Genomic DNA, 16,514 nt, shown 5'->3' with positions numbered 1-16,514 from the left:
CATATAGTCATATTATAAATTTAACTATATCTTAGAACAAAACAGATTCCAGCTTTACATTCAAATAACATTTTTTTCTAGAATCTACAAGAAAGCATGCAGTAAAGTGATATTACCAGTACCAGGGTTTTATGGGTGGTGTAGAGCTCTTGTAGAATCTGATCAACTATGGAGTTGGTCAGATAGGAGACCACAGACAGCTTCACTTCTCTGGGATAGAGAAAGTAATAACAGTTCAATCAGTATCTCGAAGTTCTTTGCCTCTCTAGGACTTTTTAAACCACTCTCTTTCTTACTCCAGAGCTCTGTTGATGTCCTCTGCCGCCCTCTCCATCAGGGCGTTGTGGATGGCGGAGCGAGGGATAGAAACTTGTTCAGAGATGGACGACAAAGGTGGACTCAGTCTCTCAGCTGCTGAGCAGGACATGGGGCACAACTCATGGCAAAGGGACACCATGGAGTCCACAACCACCTAGAGTAGAAGTGTCCCAAGACATGTATCATATGTCGCCTACAGCTGATGGATTAGCTATAAAAACATATTTATATGCCCAAAACTTGTATTAATAATTCATATAATCCATTTGTCTCTTCAAGATGTTATGTTTATCAGACATTTGGGCAAAAACACACCTCAACTATCTAAACCTGCATTTTTGGCTCTTTTGTTGTTTTTTTAAATTGATCTTAACAAATGCAAATTACAAATGCAGCGTCTAGCATAATAACAAAATTAGGCAGCATAAACAGGGATGTAAATTATGCTCAAGTAAGTTGAAATTCAATACAAAGCATGCCATATTCCTCCTCGGGGTGCGTGCTGCTTTTTATCATTTACCTATGCTGTGCTACTGAATCCCAATGAGACCAAAATGGAACAAAAAAAATGTCCGAGTGTTCCCTGCCTGAGAATTTCTTTTGAAGTCAGCATACCTGCACTGCACACACATTCACACGGCATTAATGGGCAATTTAAATGCAACTAGTACAGCGCTCCACTACTGTTTAAAATACCAATGCATCAGCGAAGGAATGTTTCAGCGATTACAACCAAGGCCACGGTTCAAACCCACCCCCAGCCTACCTGCAGTTCTTTGTCTGCAGCCTTGGCCAGCTCTCCTGCCAGAGTGTCCAGGCGCTGTTTAACAGGTCCATCCACTGACAACACGTGGGCCAGCTCACACAGAGATGGATAAAGCTGATGAACACACAACACACACACGTTCAGTGAAAGTAGCAATAATACAATTGTGGCGTGGGTGTGGTCCTTGGCCAGCTGCAGAGGAGGGGTGGCGCAGTGAGCTCCCGGGGCGGCGCAGGGGCGGGGTGAACAGGTGTGCTGGGATCTGACAGTGATTGTGTCTCTTTATATGTTGGCAGTGACAGACGGAGACGGAGGTGACAGCAGAGAAAGAGAGCGCGGAGTATATGTGTCCACGTACAACCCCGAGTTTAATAAAAAGTTCTGCATTGTCAAAGTCGCTCCGGCTGGTATTTCTTGGGTCCACCGTTACAACAATGAAAAAACATCCACCTACATTAAAAACTGGTTAAAGGAAAAGCAAATACTAAAGAAAAATAACACATGGAATGAAAAGATTTGCTTTGTCACATTGGCTTTTTAATGTTAATGAACATGATGCAAAACAAAGCATTTGTATTGGGAGTTGGCTTAATCCAGAATGAGTTTTGGTTTACTTGCACATTATTTTGATATAAAAGTCAATTCTGCAGCTCAAATAACGGAAGAAACAGTGGCCTCAATTTTTCTACTGATGATTACAACAAAGAAAAATCTGCAATCTTTACTTCAGTTGGTGATATATTTGTGAACTGTCTTGCCGTGAGCTTTTCACAAACTGTTTTATTTGCCTTAGTTTTGAGATGGGTCAGTCACGTCAGATGAAAAAAGCATCCTCTTGCAACAAGGGTAAAAAAATCTCTGGTTGCCCAGTGACTGAACAGAATTTTCTTGCTACTGAATGCACGTAGTTGTGGTGACCGACTTGTTGCTCAGAGACTGAGCGTGCACCTCGTTCTGTGAGTTACCATCGTTTAATGTCAGTTTCTGTGGACGGTAACAGATTTGCCACAAATGGCAACAGATTTAATTCCCAACTTAACCCTTTGATCACAAATTGATAGCAGACTGACTTTATCTTATTGCTGTTCCAGTCTCAACGCAATGAAGTTGTTTTGAAGATGGCAACTGACTATTTCAAAGGCAGTGAGATGGTACGTTCACTGCACACAGTGGCAATAATTTTGTTTGTGCCGCAGTCTCCATCCACTGTTTTCCTTTTTTCTGTGAGTGAAGCATTATCAGGCAACCCTTCACTTCAACTCCTCACTACAGCATCCAGAGAACAGTCTGTTTATTCAGCCTCATCTGTGGTGCTGGTGCCCACCTCTCAATTTTAAATTGCATGTAGACATTGAGGGTCTTGGGAGGGGCCGAGCTGTCACCAGCTGTTATCTTTCAGAGGGTTGTTGGTGCCATGCCCCTCCCCTATTTAAGTGCACTTTAGATCAGCACGCATCAACACTGCAAGCGGAGTGAGGTATGGGGTCTTTTCACATCCCCATTCTCTGTTTGCTGTCAATGGGCCAGGAGGAGGAGCTGGCCGCCTGGTCAGGCTCTGGACTGGTGGGCTTCCCTGCTGCTGCAGGTCAATGCGGTCTGCTTGTCTCCACCGCAGAGTAAAGGGAACCACCTCCTGGGTCTGGGTGTGTTGGTGCCTGGACCTGGGAGTATAGAGGGTGTATGGGGAGTGGGAGAGTGTGTACAGCGTTCATTTCTGTGTCTCCATGTTGGGCGAGTGCGGAGTATTTGTATATGTGTGCATGAGGGTGGGAATGGATGCTTGTGTCTGTGTGTGTCTGTTTGTCTTATGTCTGTGTGTCAGGTCAGGTCTCAGACTCCACCTCTCCCAGAGCATCTCAGGCCAACCCAGTTGTGGCGGCCTATTTTCCCCCATCACATTCCCTGCTGGTGGCTGGTGTCCCCACCCGCCGATGTGTTGGTGGTTCTCTGTGACTGGGGCTGGGTGCTCGGGTGTGTACTGGCTCACTCAGGGCAGCTGCCGGGGAGCCTGGCTTCTCAGGCCACTGCTGGGGGCGGGGGACTCTCTGGTTTTTGGGCCCTTGGGCTTGGTCTGCTCTGGCACAGCTGGCTGCTGGTGGAGCCTTGTCGCTGCAGCCCCCTGTGGTTTCTACACTATGGCTGCTGAGTGACCGCCATCTGAGGCCCTCCTCACCTCTTTTCTAGATGGGTGCCGTCATTGTCCCTGCGGTGGTCCTCCTGGGGCTCTCGTGCTCTGGGGGGGAGCCTCTAGATGTCTGGGGCCCAGGTCTCCTCCACGCCTGCTTCATGTCTTTGGGCGCAGGGCTGTGGCTTCCACACCCACTATTAATTCTGTTCAATTCAATTTTATTTATACAGCGCCAAATCACAACATCAGTCGCCTGAAGGTGCTTTATATTGTAAGGCAGATCCTATAATGACTGCTTTGAGTGCTCAGATAGAGTAGAAAAGCTCTATATAAGAATCAGTTCATTTACCATAATAATTATTATAATATAATAATAATTCTTAGATACTTAAATGGATAAACCTTATGAACGCAAGCGTCTTCTCACACACAAGTGTCCAAACAGGTACTCACAAATGCACGCTGTTGTTTTCGTTTTCCTGTTTTTTTTTCAGCAGATGATCAAGCAGATTCTCAGGGTTTCTTCTCTCTCTCCTTCTCTCTCTGTCCCTCTTCTTCTTCTTTTCTCTCCCTCACCTTCTGCTAACTTTCTCCACAACTTCTCTTTCTTTCTTTTTTCTATCCCCTGGTCTACACCGTTCTGATTGTAATGACTTAAGATCAAAAAAATCCTAAAGTATAACTATGAAGTAAACCAGTATAACAAAAGCCATAAAGGTCCACTTTGGAAAATCAATATGTTGGGCATGTTGTTTAGCCTTCAGACAAAAACTCTGATTCCTACACTGCCGGACAGGACAGACAAAAAAACCCCAAAAGAACTCACTGTGTCTCTTTGCCTCTCTGTAACAAAATCAGGAAATAAACAATAACCAAAACAAAATAATTAAAAATATTGGTTTAAAAAAACAACAACATGAATGATGCATCATCTTTCTAGATGCACGATTTGTGACTCGACAACCATCTTTATCAGCCGTTTGATTAGTCTGAAGCATAAATGACTTTTTAGTTCACGTCACTAGGACATAAAAGCTGCACTTATAAACTTGTCAGTCACATCTGACAGAAAAATAAAACGGGTCTGCTTGCTTTAACCCTCCTGTTATGCTGCAGGTCAGATTGACCCAGAACAGAAGAGATGTCACATGTCATCTGCATCACTACAGAAAACAAAAAAAAAATCTAAATTATAAAAGAAAATTGTAAAATAATCAATGCCAGTGTTTCTGACACTTTTGGATGAGTAAATTTGCCCCGGGCCAAATTAACCCAGGAGCATAATTGGTGTTCCTGGAAACCAACATAGCAGGAAGGTTAAGACATAATAAGGTTTTAGAGAAGGATCTCAATATACCTTTCTTTGAGTGCCATCTCTTTCTTCTTATGCCTGCATTCATGCAACCTCTGAGCAGCTCTGGGTGTAGAATTTTAAGTGCATCCCTAACAAACACTATGAAATACAGCTCCATATAAATTGTAAAACTGTTGACAAGTGTTGTGTATAAATAAGCATGAAGAATGTACATTATGCTCGACAGTGTCCAGAACCATTTATTAAATGTTTGCGTACTGCTTTAGAGTAAAAAGCAGGGAGAACGTGCTTATTTACATCTTCTTCCTTCCTGTTAAATTGTATTTGGAATGCAACAATCCATTTATCACTTACAATCCTGTTCACGCCTTTTCTTTAGAAGAAAATAGAAAGCACTGCTCCCCCCGCGTGTCTCCAGTGTATGTGTTGGTGTAGGTGTTGAAGAGTGCAGGTCTACAACTGGTGATCGGTGAAGGATATTTGTGTATTTGAAGAAGTGAGCAGCACGAAACAAACTGTGCTGCAAAGCTGTGTTTTTCATCTTGTTCTTGCTCTGTTTGCAGGGCACATACATTAAGCTCAATGCAGAACATGCTATGTTTATTTGCTGCTGCAGCAGGATATGTGTATTGAAAAGCAGGTTATTAATACTTGATTGGCGTTCAGCACAAACAGACTTCTCATTTGGATTCTAGCATTCAGTTTGGTCAAGTTACACTGCAGTGCTTGCAGTTGTGGCTGTTGAGAGCTCATGTGGCTAAAGCATTGTACGGATTTATGGATGCTGGATTATAATCTCCCACACTACAGAAGCCGTTATCGATTCAAAATGGCTGCACCAGCCTAGCGTCGGTCTGGGTCAAAAAAAAACAACCCTCATAATCTTTATTCTCTATGTGTTTGTTTGGCCAGGCTGTATTTTGCTGTGCAGGCTTGGGTTATAAAATACTGAGTGAACCCTAAAAAAAGGTTTTAAATAGCTGCATTTACAGCTGCATTAATGCACGTTTATATGGTCACAGAACATCTTACAGTTGGGTCTGACGTCGTGCTCCGGGTAATACTGTGTAATAAACATTTGCATAATTCCAGTTTTACTGGTTTTTGCAGCCCTTTCGTTTTACTTTTATTGGTGTTTTCCTGTTCCGACCATGAGCTTCAGCTCTTGTATTTTAATGCACGAATGACTATAAGGAGGCTGCTAAATATGTCTTTGCATCAGTGCACTGTGATGCAGTTAGGCTCTGTAAAGTTTCTCCAGGGAAAAGGGAATGCCTTCTTAGAAGTGGATAATCCTAAACTGCAAACTAATTGGTCACTACAGCAGTTAGGTAAATGTAGTGAAGGACAAAGTACAATATTTCCCACTGCAATAAACTGAACTGGCACACATTCATTAACTAGATGCTTGGCTTTGAACAGTTCTTACCATTGTGGGATTTTTATGATGTAAGGGGGTAATATCCCTAATATGGTCACAGCTCACCATGAAATTTCCAGCTACCGCTTGTCCTGCCTCCATTTTTCACCTGGTGTTCAAATCTTGTGTTTGAGAGGGGCAGCCAGTTAAAAGTAAGCTGTTGCAGTGGGAGACGGCTGAGCAAAAGTGTGGATGACCTGGGAGGTCCACCAATACCCAGAACTCTGAATCATACAATGCTGCAGCACTATGTGAAAGTTTTTAATCAACTCTCATTTTTAACATTTTGTTACTTATGGAAATACATCATATAAGGTAAAAACAGACTTTGTACAATTCTAACGAGCTTTAAAGTCGATAATGAAGTGGCGACCTTTAATCTTCAACAAACCCTGAACTCTCCAAGGCAGCTGTTTTTGTAATTTCTAGTCCTCAGAAATAGTTCTCCAGGCTTATTGAAGGACATTCAAAGCTCTTCTTTGGATGTTAGCTGCCTTCTGTTCTGTTCTCTGTCAATACAATACCACACTTCAGTAGAGTTGAGGTCTGGGCTCTGGGGAACAATCCAGTGTTTTTCCATCCAGGTATGCTTTTACTGGATTGGCAGATGGTATTGTGTGGTGGACCATAACCTGACAATACATTTCTACATTTATAATTCCATCAATTTTGACAAGATCTGCAACACCACTGGCTGAAATGCAGCCCTAAACCATGACTGAGCCTCCACCCTGTTTTACAAATGGCTGTAGACACTCACTGTTGGAGCTCTCTTCTGACATTCTTTGGATTCATCTCTCCATAAGAACTGTTGACAGAAATTATCAGTCCAGTTCTTGTATAATTTGCCTTAAGTCAGCCTTTTTCTCCCAGTTATCCTTCCTGAGATTTCGACTACAGCAGAAGGATCAGCTGAAGGACCAGATGCATCGCTTACGTTTTGTCAGATCTTTGCTGGATTTTATCCCTGTTACTTTAAGACGTGACTTTCAGATGGCATTCATCTGTTGTAGATCATTCTTTACGTCTTTTACTTTTTCTAAGAACATGCACACCATGCTGGGATATGCTACGTTTTGGACGAATACGGTACTTCTTTAGGGAATCACCTTGTTGGTGCAAAAAATATTAAATGTGTCATATTTGGCATTTTTCACAGACTTTACTAAAGAAATGGGAATAAATGATGTGTTCTTGTGAAAGGCTTTTAGCAACAAAATGTCTGAAGATATAGTTTAAAACATGTTTTTTGCTAAGTTGTGTGTTAAGTATAGACAGAACGATGGCTCATCCCTTGAGATAGATGTCTTTTTTATGCTTGAGTGATTTACAGGTGAGTGTTAAGTGGCTTCACCAACTATAAAGAAATGAATGCTGGTTCAAGACTCTAAAGTACATGTGGAAGAGTCAAAGATTAAAATACGTAGCCACACACACACGCACACACACACACACACTTATAACCCACTCACAGCTCTCGAGTTCCTTGCTTCTTTGAGGATCTGTCTAGCCGTCTGGACCTCCTCTCCTTCCTCGCAGCCTTTCAGGACACAAACCTGCTGCTGCACCCGTACACACAGACGCTCCATCACCTGCACACATACACATGTGCAAAAGTGGAGGCATACAATTAGACCCAAAACAGAAGTGACTTATTCCTCAGCATGAGCACAGCCACACACCTGTTCAGCAGTGCTGGTGACGAGGCCTTGGTGCAGCCTGAGAGCCTGTTTCTGAGAGAAACGCTGAGTCTGGTTGTTCCTTAGCAGGGCACGCTGGATCTGTCACACACACACACGCACACACACACACAGAAAACAAACAGGGAGGAAGAGGAGTGGTGATGACAGGTGTTTACAAAGTGCGGCGTGCGGGAGACAGGAGACGAACCCATTTGCATGGTAATAAGGAGACTAGAGAGAGAGGTTTGATCCCTAGAAAAAAAAAAATACGGGACGCCTTTAATCTGTTTTCTTGACTCAGCAGGTGGATGCGTTGACTGCATCATCATCTTAGCATATGTAAAGAAAGATTGAATAAAGAATTGCACAGGGACTCTGAAGGCTCACACGCATTGTCCAAGCTAATAAAGCCTCAAATTAAATTAAAAGCTCTCCTTAGGGAACCGTGTTTGATTAGAACCAGAAAGTCTGCAGGCAACTTAACAGTCAGAAATCCTACAGATATATACACATAGTAATGTGTTAGTAGGGTTGCCAACCGTCCCTTAAAATACGGAATCGTCCTGTATTTAGAAACAAAAGTACACGTCCTGTATTGAGCTAATAAGGGACGCACTTTGTCCCGTAATACAGTGAGAATCAAAAGTGGCCTATAACTTTTAATGGAATTAATGCTTTGTTTGAAAACATAATTCCCAGCCCCTCTCCTGCTTTGTGACCAATGAGCTGACAGCACACTTATGACAATTCGAGTATGACAATTCAGATTACCGCTCATCTCATTGGTCGAGGAAAGGTCGCTTGCGGAGAAAATACCGGAAGACAACAGATGACCACAACAACTAGCATGGCCAACAGGGAAACAAACCCCGACACTGCGGTGCACGTCTCGGACGACAGTACACCTAAAGCTGGGCAGACACTGTGCGATTTTTTCAGTCGCGTTATTCAGCTCCTGCTCAAACTGCATGATTGACTCGCAGGGGTTAGAAGTTGGTAGGTCACGATGCAGGTCTCACACTATACGGCCCGATGCTCTGATGCGACCTGAGAGCTCACCCTGTGCGTCCATAAAATTAAAGTTATAACAGAAAATCTGTCGCTCGCTCTCTCTGTCTTTCACTCACACAGACACGCACACCACTACCATCAACTTTGCTAAATTGCTAATGAAAAACATGATCAGGCAGCTGTGATTGAGCAGCAGTGTAAATCCAACTATTTTCACGGTTGTTGTGGTCGTGATAATTTTGTGAGGCCACATCGAAAAGGCTCGGATAAGCTTTCCAAAGTTCTACAAGTTGTGCCTCCATCGCTTGTGTCCAGATCACATGCTGCACTGCCGTGCTGCTCCATCTTTTTCGCTGACATTTGTGTTTGCGCAGTGTGACAAACTGCGGTGAGGTTTGAAATCCTTGCGACCAAGCGATTGATGATCGGGAGCTCGTCGTGAGGCTTACACTGTGCGATTTTTGGCCCATTTTGAGCCGATTTTTGAGTCGTGCGACCGTTTTGGCGATCGGCCCGATTTTGGCCTTCATCGTGCGTCGTGCATCGTGTAGTATACGTGGGGTAACGAGACGCGATTAACACCTCACGACGAGCTCCCGATCATCAATCGCTTGGTCGCGAGGATTTCAAACCTGTCTTGAGGGTGTCACCGCAGTTTGTCACACTGCGCAAACACAAATGTCAGCGAAAAAGACGGCGCAGCACGGCAGTGCAGCGTGTGATCTGGACACAAGCGATGGAGGCACAACTTGTAGAACTTTGGAAAGCTCATCCGAGCCTTTTCGATGTGGCCTCACAAAATTATCACGACCACAACAACCGTGAAAATAGTTGGATTTACACTGCTGCTCAATCACAGCTGCCTGATCAATGTTTTTCATTAGCAATTTAGCAAAGTTGATGGTGGTGGTGTGTCTGTGTGAGTGAAAGACAGAGAGAGCGAGCGACAGAATTTCTGTTATAACCTTCATTTTTATGGACGCACAGTGTGAGCAATCAGGTCGCATCAGAGCATCGGGCCGTATAATAATAATAATAATAATAATAATGGATTGGATTTATATAGCGCTTTTCAAGGCACCCAAAGCGCTTTACAATGCCACTATTCATTCACTCTCACATTCACACACTGGTGGAGGCAAGCTATAGTGTGAGACCCTGCATCGTGACCTACGAACTTCTAACCCCTGCGAGTCAATCGTGCAGTTTGAGCAGGAGCTGAATAACGCGACTGAAAAAATCGCACAGTGTAAGCCCAGCATAAGCCCAGCATTAGAGCAGCAATGTTTGTTCGCTCAGAGAAAGGGTAAGAATGGGAAAAGGAAAACACCTGGCTGGAAAAAGTTAATATGTGCAGTGAATATCAGCGCTATGTGGCCAGAAGTGTGATAATATAACTTTTGTGTAATAAACAACTGCAAGGATAGATGATTACAACAAATAGATGACTAATACATAAAAGTAATACATAGATGAATAATGATGATGAATTAAGGTGCGTAATCATGGCAACAAGCGGGTTTACAAACAGGAGCAGCTGATTAGCATTAGAAAAGCTGAAATAATACCTCAACTGAAGCCAATTGTACTAAATGCACTAAATGTGCACTGTTACAAGAATGTTTTTCTTTCTATTATTTTCTATTATTTTAAGTTAAGCGGGACAGAGTTCTTTTAAAGAAAGATTTACTTATATTCTCAAAAGTTAAGCATGACAGGCTTCTGTTTAAGAAAGAGACCTGTTTTACTGTGTTAATGTTGTCATTTTGAGCTAAAAATAAATGGCTAAATGATCATTTGTTTCACATGTGTTCATATCACAAAGAATAGAATATGCATCTACTTAAATCAAATTCAAGTCAAATGGTTAAAAAAAATAATTTCACACACAAAAAAAGAGCTAGAAAATTCACCACACTGGGAAGGGTGAAGACAACTGGGTTGCCCGGCCCTGGCCACGAGGTGTCCCTTATTTATTTTTCAGGGAGTTGGCAACCCTATGTGTTAGCTTTGTCGAGCCGTATCAGAAATGTACCTTCAGTCACAAGCCTCTGGGGAAGACGGATTTGCTATTGACTGAAAACTGAGCTGTCACGGAAATAGTGTTTGACATGCAATGTACACGGATTTGTTTTGCTACCTGCAGCTTACAAGCTAGCTGATGAGTAGCATTTTATTTAGCAGTGATACTAAGTAACCATTTCAGCAGCTACAATGATTAATGTTTAATTACGGCCAACTCTCCTGCTTAGCACCATTAGCAGCCACACTTTATGAGGATTTGTTTAATGGATTTTATTAGGATGAGCATCCACACAAAAAGACACAGCTGCTAAGAAAGGCCACATTTGCTGTATGTACACTGTCATTTTTTTTTGTGTTGCTGTCAGTTAGTTTCATTCTTTGATTGGCAACTTGAAAAAGTTCTCTGATTACAAATACAAGAAACTGAGTCTACAATCAAAATAAGAATCTTGACACGTATGCCTCGACGTGCCGGATTGACAGACAGCAGTCAATGCAAACTGACAACTGGTGCTCGGCTGATCAAAAAGTGAAAACTCTGAATGGGTGTTGATTTTCTTCGTAACATGGAACACAGGTGGACTTTAAATATGTCTTTGTTCCCTGGCAAGAAAAACCTCAACTACAATTCAAGTGGCCTTTACTTGAAGCAACCACATCATAATTGCAAAGACAACCATGCAACTCACTGCCCAGAAACTGTACGTTTGCGAAAAGAGATCTGTCACTTTTTGGCTTTTTTTTTCTCTTTTTCAAAGTAACAGGAAGTGCCAAGAGACTTAGAGAAATGCTGCAGAGCAGATACTCAGAATCAGAGAGAGGAAGAAAATAAATCATCAGAAGAGTTTTAAAAAATCTTGACATTTCGGCATATGGCATGAGTGACAGAGCAAGTTCAAACTCAAAGAACACTTCTGAATGTTGCTGGCAATGACCAGCGTAGAGCAGTATAATAAATTGCATAAATTAACAATTAACTGAATAATGTTGTTGGAATTTTTTAATGTGACCATTACACCCTGCAGCAAAGATGCCCGCCTGGGCTTTTTCTTGCGTTGTTTCTGCCTAAAGACCTCCTGGAGGAACCTCCAGGGCTGAAAAATGAAGCAAACACAAGTTCCAAAGACTGCACTTCCTCAAGCAGGCACTTGGCGTTGCCTCCAAATGAATGGATGTGACTACTGCTTTCTTTATATTTTAGTTAAACCACAGACTGTATATGTTTTTATCATGATAATACTAATTTTCATCTAAACAGACAAGGTGTTGCATTCCAAGACAAGTCTGATTTTAATTTGAGAGCATGAGAGCAAACCCTCATAGCACCCTATTACCCAAACAGAACACCCCACTCACAGACTGCAGGCTTACTTTTAGGTCCCAGGGTTTCTAAAAGTAGAAGCGGTAGACAGAGCTTTCAGCTATCAAGCTCCTCTCCTTTGGAGCTAGAACTCCCAGTTTGCATTCGGGAAAGATACACCTTCCCTACTTTTGAGCTTTTTTGACATAGCTTATAGCCAAAGTTAAATCAGGTGACCATGAACCTTTTTTTTCTTAATTATGCCGCTACCAGGCAGACTGCTGGAGGACTTCCCATGACAAACCAAGCATTGGTCACTCCCTTTTTTTTCTTTCCCTGTGTGTTTCTGTGCCACTATTGCCATTTTTGTACAGCGCTGTGTGACCGATTGTCTGTGAAAAGCGCTTAATAAATAAACCTTACTTACTTATTATGTTAAAAACTGTCTCCACTATCAATTAGGTTGCATTTTGTCCCCCCCAAAGGAAAACAAGTGGCAGCAGATGCCTGCCTCTCCCTGAGTCTGGCCTATTGGAAGTCTGTTCTTATCAAAAGGGAGTTCTTTCTCCCTCAAGTCGCCAAGTGCATGCTGTAAGGAATTGCCAGATCTTTTGTGATCTCACGCTATATTACCTCACAATATAAAGCACTGTAATATCACCTTTTTGGGGAACTATATAAATAAAAGTGAATTGAATTAAGTCTTTAAATCCTTTAAACTGAACCTGTAATACATGGATGCAATATGAATATGACACAGACAGAACTACGTTAGCAGTTACAGACATCTGGAATCTCTATCACAGATTGCAAACCTAACTCTCAGAAGGACTCTGGCAGTATTAGAAAAGTCATTCTCATGTCACAACATATCATACAGACATCAACATAATCATCTCTGGGAACATTCACATTTAATCATCACTTCTAACGCACGAGTAAATGAAAGCCATTCATCAGACCCACGCCTAAGTGTGACTCTTATTACCAGGCTCTTATTAATCATCTGTGTCTTGCAACATGGTGCAGCAAATTTAGCAAACCACAGGCTAAAGAAAAGAAGTCCTCCTCACCTTGGTCAGGGCTTGGTCGGTCTTCTCTGGGGCGCTGCGGTGCGCTTGAGTGACATCGCTGAGGGGCAGGGGCATGTATTGCAAGGTAAAGTTGCTGTTTGTTGCAGAGCGAAGGAAGACAAAGAGGGGCAGATAGAAAGACAACATTACCCTGGCAATAATAAACTGGAGAAACTGATGTTAACAAGAACAAACAGGAAATGCCCGGGGCACTTATAACAGCTGTCTGCAATTCCCTAATACGCAAATACACCCACACACCCTTGTACACACAGACAGAGATGCGCGGGTACAAACTTCACGCCCACACTTATTTGACTGGCACACACGTCAGGAGAATGATGAAACATTCTGTAATCGCTAACATCACGCAGAGATGGTTATCTGCCTTTCATATGGGTGTGTGAGTGATGCGTTTCATGTGTGTGTGCGTCCGCCCTCTTCAAAAGGATGTTGGTGTGCTGCGTTGCGTTCGTCTTACTGCTCCAACGCTCTCGCCACATCTTGGAAGCCTGTCGCCGTGGTGTTGTTGCGATCCCACGTCACACTCCTGAGAGGGATTAAAGCAGCGGGAAATGGGGTAAGACCAGCACCGAGAGGAGGGAAAAGGAGAAGAGGATCGGTTGCTTTCTAAAGTGCCTAATCCACATTAAAATCTCACACAGATACATCAAAGTGACAGTACTTCTTTGACCACGCAGGACAGACATAAATATTAAGATATTCGTCAGAGCTTTCTTTTAGCTAGGTGTATGGTATCCCAACATTAGAGATGCATGAACAACTGCTGTGCCGCTAATGAGCTTCTGTTATTTCGCAGAGCAGAATTTCCACCTACACCCGACACCGACGAGCTCCTGTTTTTAATACATCACTCATTTTCAGCTCATCTTTCCTTTCATCCATCCTCCTCCTCAATCCCCCCCATCCCCCCCGACTTGGTTTGCCCTAGAAATTCAATCAGCAAAAACCCAGATCTATCTCTTTAGGTGGTCTCCCTCTCCGATCTCTTCGTAACTTTCACATCCAACCTTTCCCAACACACACACAGTACTACTCCACCCCCACCCCACAACCCCAGTATTCAAGGAGGTTTCTGGCCTCCTTTGCCCTTTCTCAATATTTTATTGACTCCTGTTACAACTCTAAAGTCAACATACCTCCGAACATGAAGTGTTATTCGCTGTGTTGTTAAGAGTGGTGCTGTAAAAGCTATGTCTGAAAGGCCCCCTCCCACTAATTCATCTCTCCAGTTTGTAACATCCCTCAGGCTACTCAGTATTAGGTCCGGTCCTAATACCCCCCACCCTTCTTATCTCCTACATGCCACTCCACCCCCTCCCATCTTTGAAGCGCCACCTTCAACTCACTGTTCATAGAAACTTCACTGTATCCCCTTCCTAAACCTAACATATTAATTTTCTTTCTTTAATCTGCTGTCTATAGCATCTTCTCCAGACATGCCCCTCGACGTATGAGGGTTTCTGATCTGCACTGAAATCCCCTCTTTTCTTCATCTTAATCGTCTATTACTGCTGTAACGCACACACCCACCTAAGTGTTGTGTTAATCTGCAGAGCTTTGCTGAGCATCTTGGCCCCAGAGTCCTCCAGGAGGTTGCCGCTCAGGTCCACCTTCCGTAAACAAGCGTTGGAGCCCAGGGCGTTGACGAGCACTGTGCCCCGCTGCCGAAGCCTCGAGTCAGCCAGCGAGAGGGACTGCAGGGCCTGGAGGATGCCAGGGGAGCAGGGAGTAACCAATACGGAAGCATATTTGAAAATCAGATTTATTTTTTTTTTATAGAGGGCAATTATATGTGAGAAGCACCACCTATGTTTAAATGATAAAAGAAACATCCACCTAAAGCAAGAAGTTATTACTTCCAATTTCGTCCATACTCTAAAAGAAATCTGTGTATTTATCAGGTTCATTAATTATTACAATTTCTGTTGAAATTTAATTAGGAAAAAAATCAATAATGAAAGAACATGGTTGAAAATCAGATCAGATTTCATTTCAAACCCTCATTCATTATTAATTGTTGTTTTGCTGTTTTACTCGTTAGGACTTTGAAATGCACGCTGAACTAATTTGATTGTTAACACTCCTTTAAATGATGTTGCTGATGTACAAATTGGACATATTTTCTGTTAAAAAAAGGTTTGAAAAGGGCTCTACTGAAGGTTTTTGCCTGTCTCTGCTTAAACGACTCTGTGAACACATTTTTGAATATTCCTTATGCACACAAAGATTTCCAGCCATGCACAGTCTCCTGTGGTTAACTCTCCTGGACCTGGCTAGGATTGTAAGAGCCATCTACAATATTTTGAAGAATACTCATTCGTTTTCTAGGAAAGAGTTAGATGTGAAGGTCGATGCTTTTCTCATGTCTCTATGGTAAACATAAACCTGGAACAAGCAGTTTTTTGGGGGGGTTAAAAAAGAATTCAATACAGGAGAAAATGGATTACATTTTTACAGCTTAAAACAAACAAGAATGAGGTTCCAGTTAGTTTTATACGTTTTTGTAGAACTTGTAATATTGCCTCTGCACACCAGCACAGTGGATTTTAGATCGAACAATCAAGATGAATATTTCCTTGCTTTGAGTTTGGTTTGCTTTTGCAGTGTGCTTTTGTGCCAGTATCGTACTTTTGCAGTACGAATTACTGTCCAAGTTTTGCAGCATTTGAGTTTTTTGAACAGAGAGTTTAGCCCTGTACATTTGAGAATTCACCTGTGACCCAGTTCCACTTTATGCCCATACCATAACACTGCCTCCACCATGTTTGACAGACAATATCGTATGCTACAAATCAAGTTTTTTTTGGTCCTTCTTCATATTTTTCTCTTGCAATCTTTTAAGTTCAGGTTGATCTTAATTTCATCTATGCAAATACTTTTTTCCAGTAGTGTGCAGGCGCTCTTAGATGGTTTCTGGCAGAGTCTAGTGGGGTCTTCGTGCTCTTGAGCGTAACCAGTGGTTTGCACTTTTTGTAAACCCTCTGCATCTCCATTCTTGATGGCAGACCTTGACAGTGACACTCCTACCTCTGTGGGACTGTTCCTGACTTGATGTTGGGCAATTGTCCAGTTAGGTTTGAGCAAAAATGGAGGACTGTGTATAAAAATTGCTGCAGTTCCAAAACAGTTTATGCTACACTTTTGTTAAACCCCTTGAATTAAAGCTGAAAATCTGCACTTCAATCACATGTTGACCGATTCCTTTAAAATCCACACTCCTGGTGTACAGACTATGAAACAAACTGTTTCCTTATCCCTACTGATAGCAGTCTTATGCATTCAGAATCATCTTCATTTCATTTAGTCTGTTGAGAGTTTTCTTTTTTCTCACGTTTGAGGCTAGAAGCCTTTTATGACTCATACTAGAGCGTTAACATGGTACTAACACTAATGCCAACAGTCTGCAGGGGACACTCACAGATTGTTTTGATGCTTGTGTTTTCAACACTTAA

General features: G+C 42.4%; 1 protein-coding gene across 9 annotated transcripts in view; it reads right to left on the bottom strand.

Annotated features, from left to right (window-relative positions):
• The window catches only part of carmil3 (capping protein regulator and myosin 1 linker 3), a 102,787-nt gene that overhangs the window by 17,766 nt on the left and 68,507 nt on the right, over window positions 1-16,514 (bottom strand). For all 9 annotated transcript variants that reach the window (XM_082514562.1, XM_082514568.1, XM_082514564.1 and 6 more), the window contains 8 exons: window positions 14,593-14,765; window positions 13,520-13,588; window positions 13,039-13,132; window positions 7,630-7,728; window positions 7,420-7,539; window positions 1,085-1,198; window positions 297-472; window positions 123-210 (listed from right to left, as the gene is read on the bottom strand). In XM_082514562.1, the coding sequence (XP_082370688.1) occupies window positions 123-210; window positions 297-472; window positions 1,085-1,198; window positions 7,420-7,539; window positions 7,630-7,728; window positions 13,039-13,132; window positions 13,520-13,588; window positions 14,593-14,765 (933 nt within the window). The remainder of the gene's footprint in view (window positions 1-122; window positions 211-296; window positions 473-1,084; window positions 1,199-7,419; window positions 7,540-7,629; window positions 7,729-13,038; window positions 13,133-13,519; window positions 13,589-14,592; window positions 14,766-16,514) is intronic.

This window comes from Aulonocara stuartgranti, assembly GCF_965226115.1.
Source record: "Aulonocara stuartgranti genome assembly, chromosome: 18".
Taxonomy (NCBI): domain Eukaryota; kingdom Metazoa; phylum Chordata; class Actinopteri; order Cichliformes; family Cichlidae; genus Aulonocara; species Aulonocara stuartgranti.
Note: the sequence above shows the minus strand (reverse complement) of the source record. Positions and strands in the feature narration are given on the sequence as shown.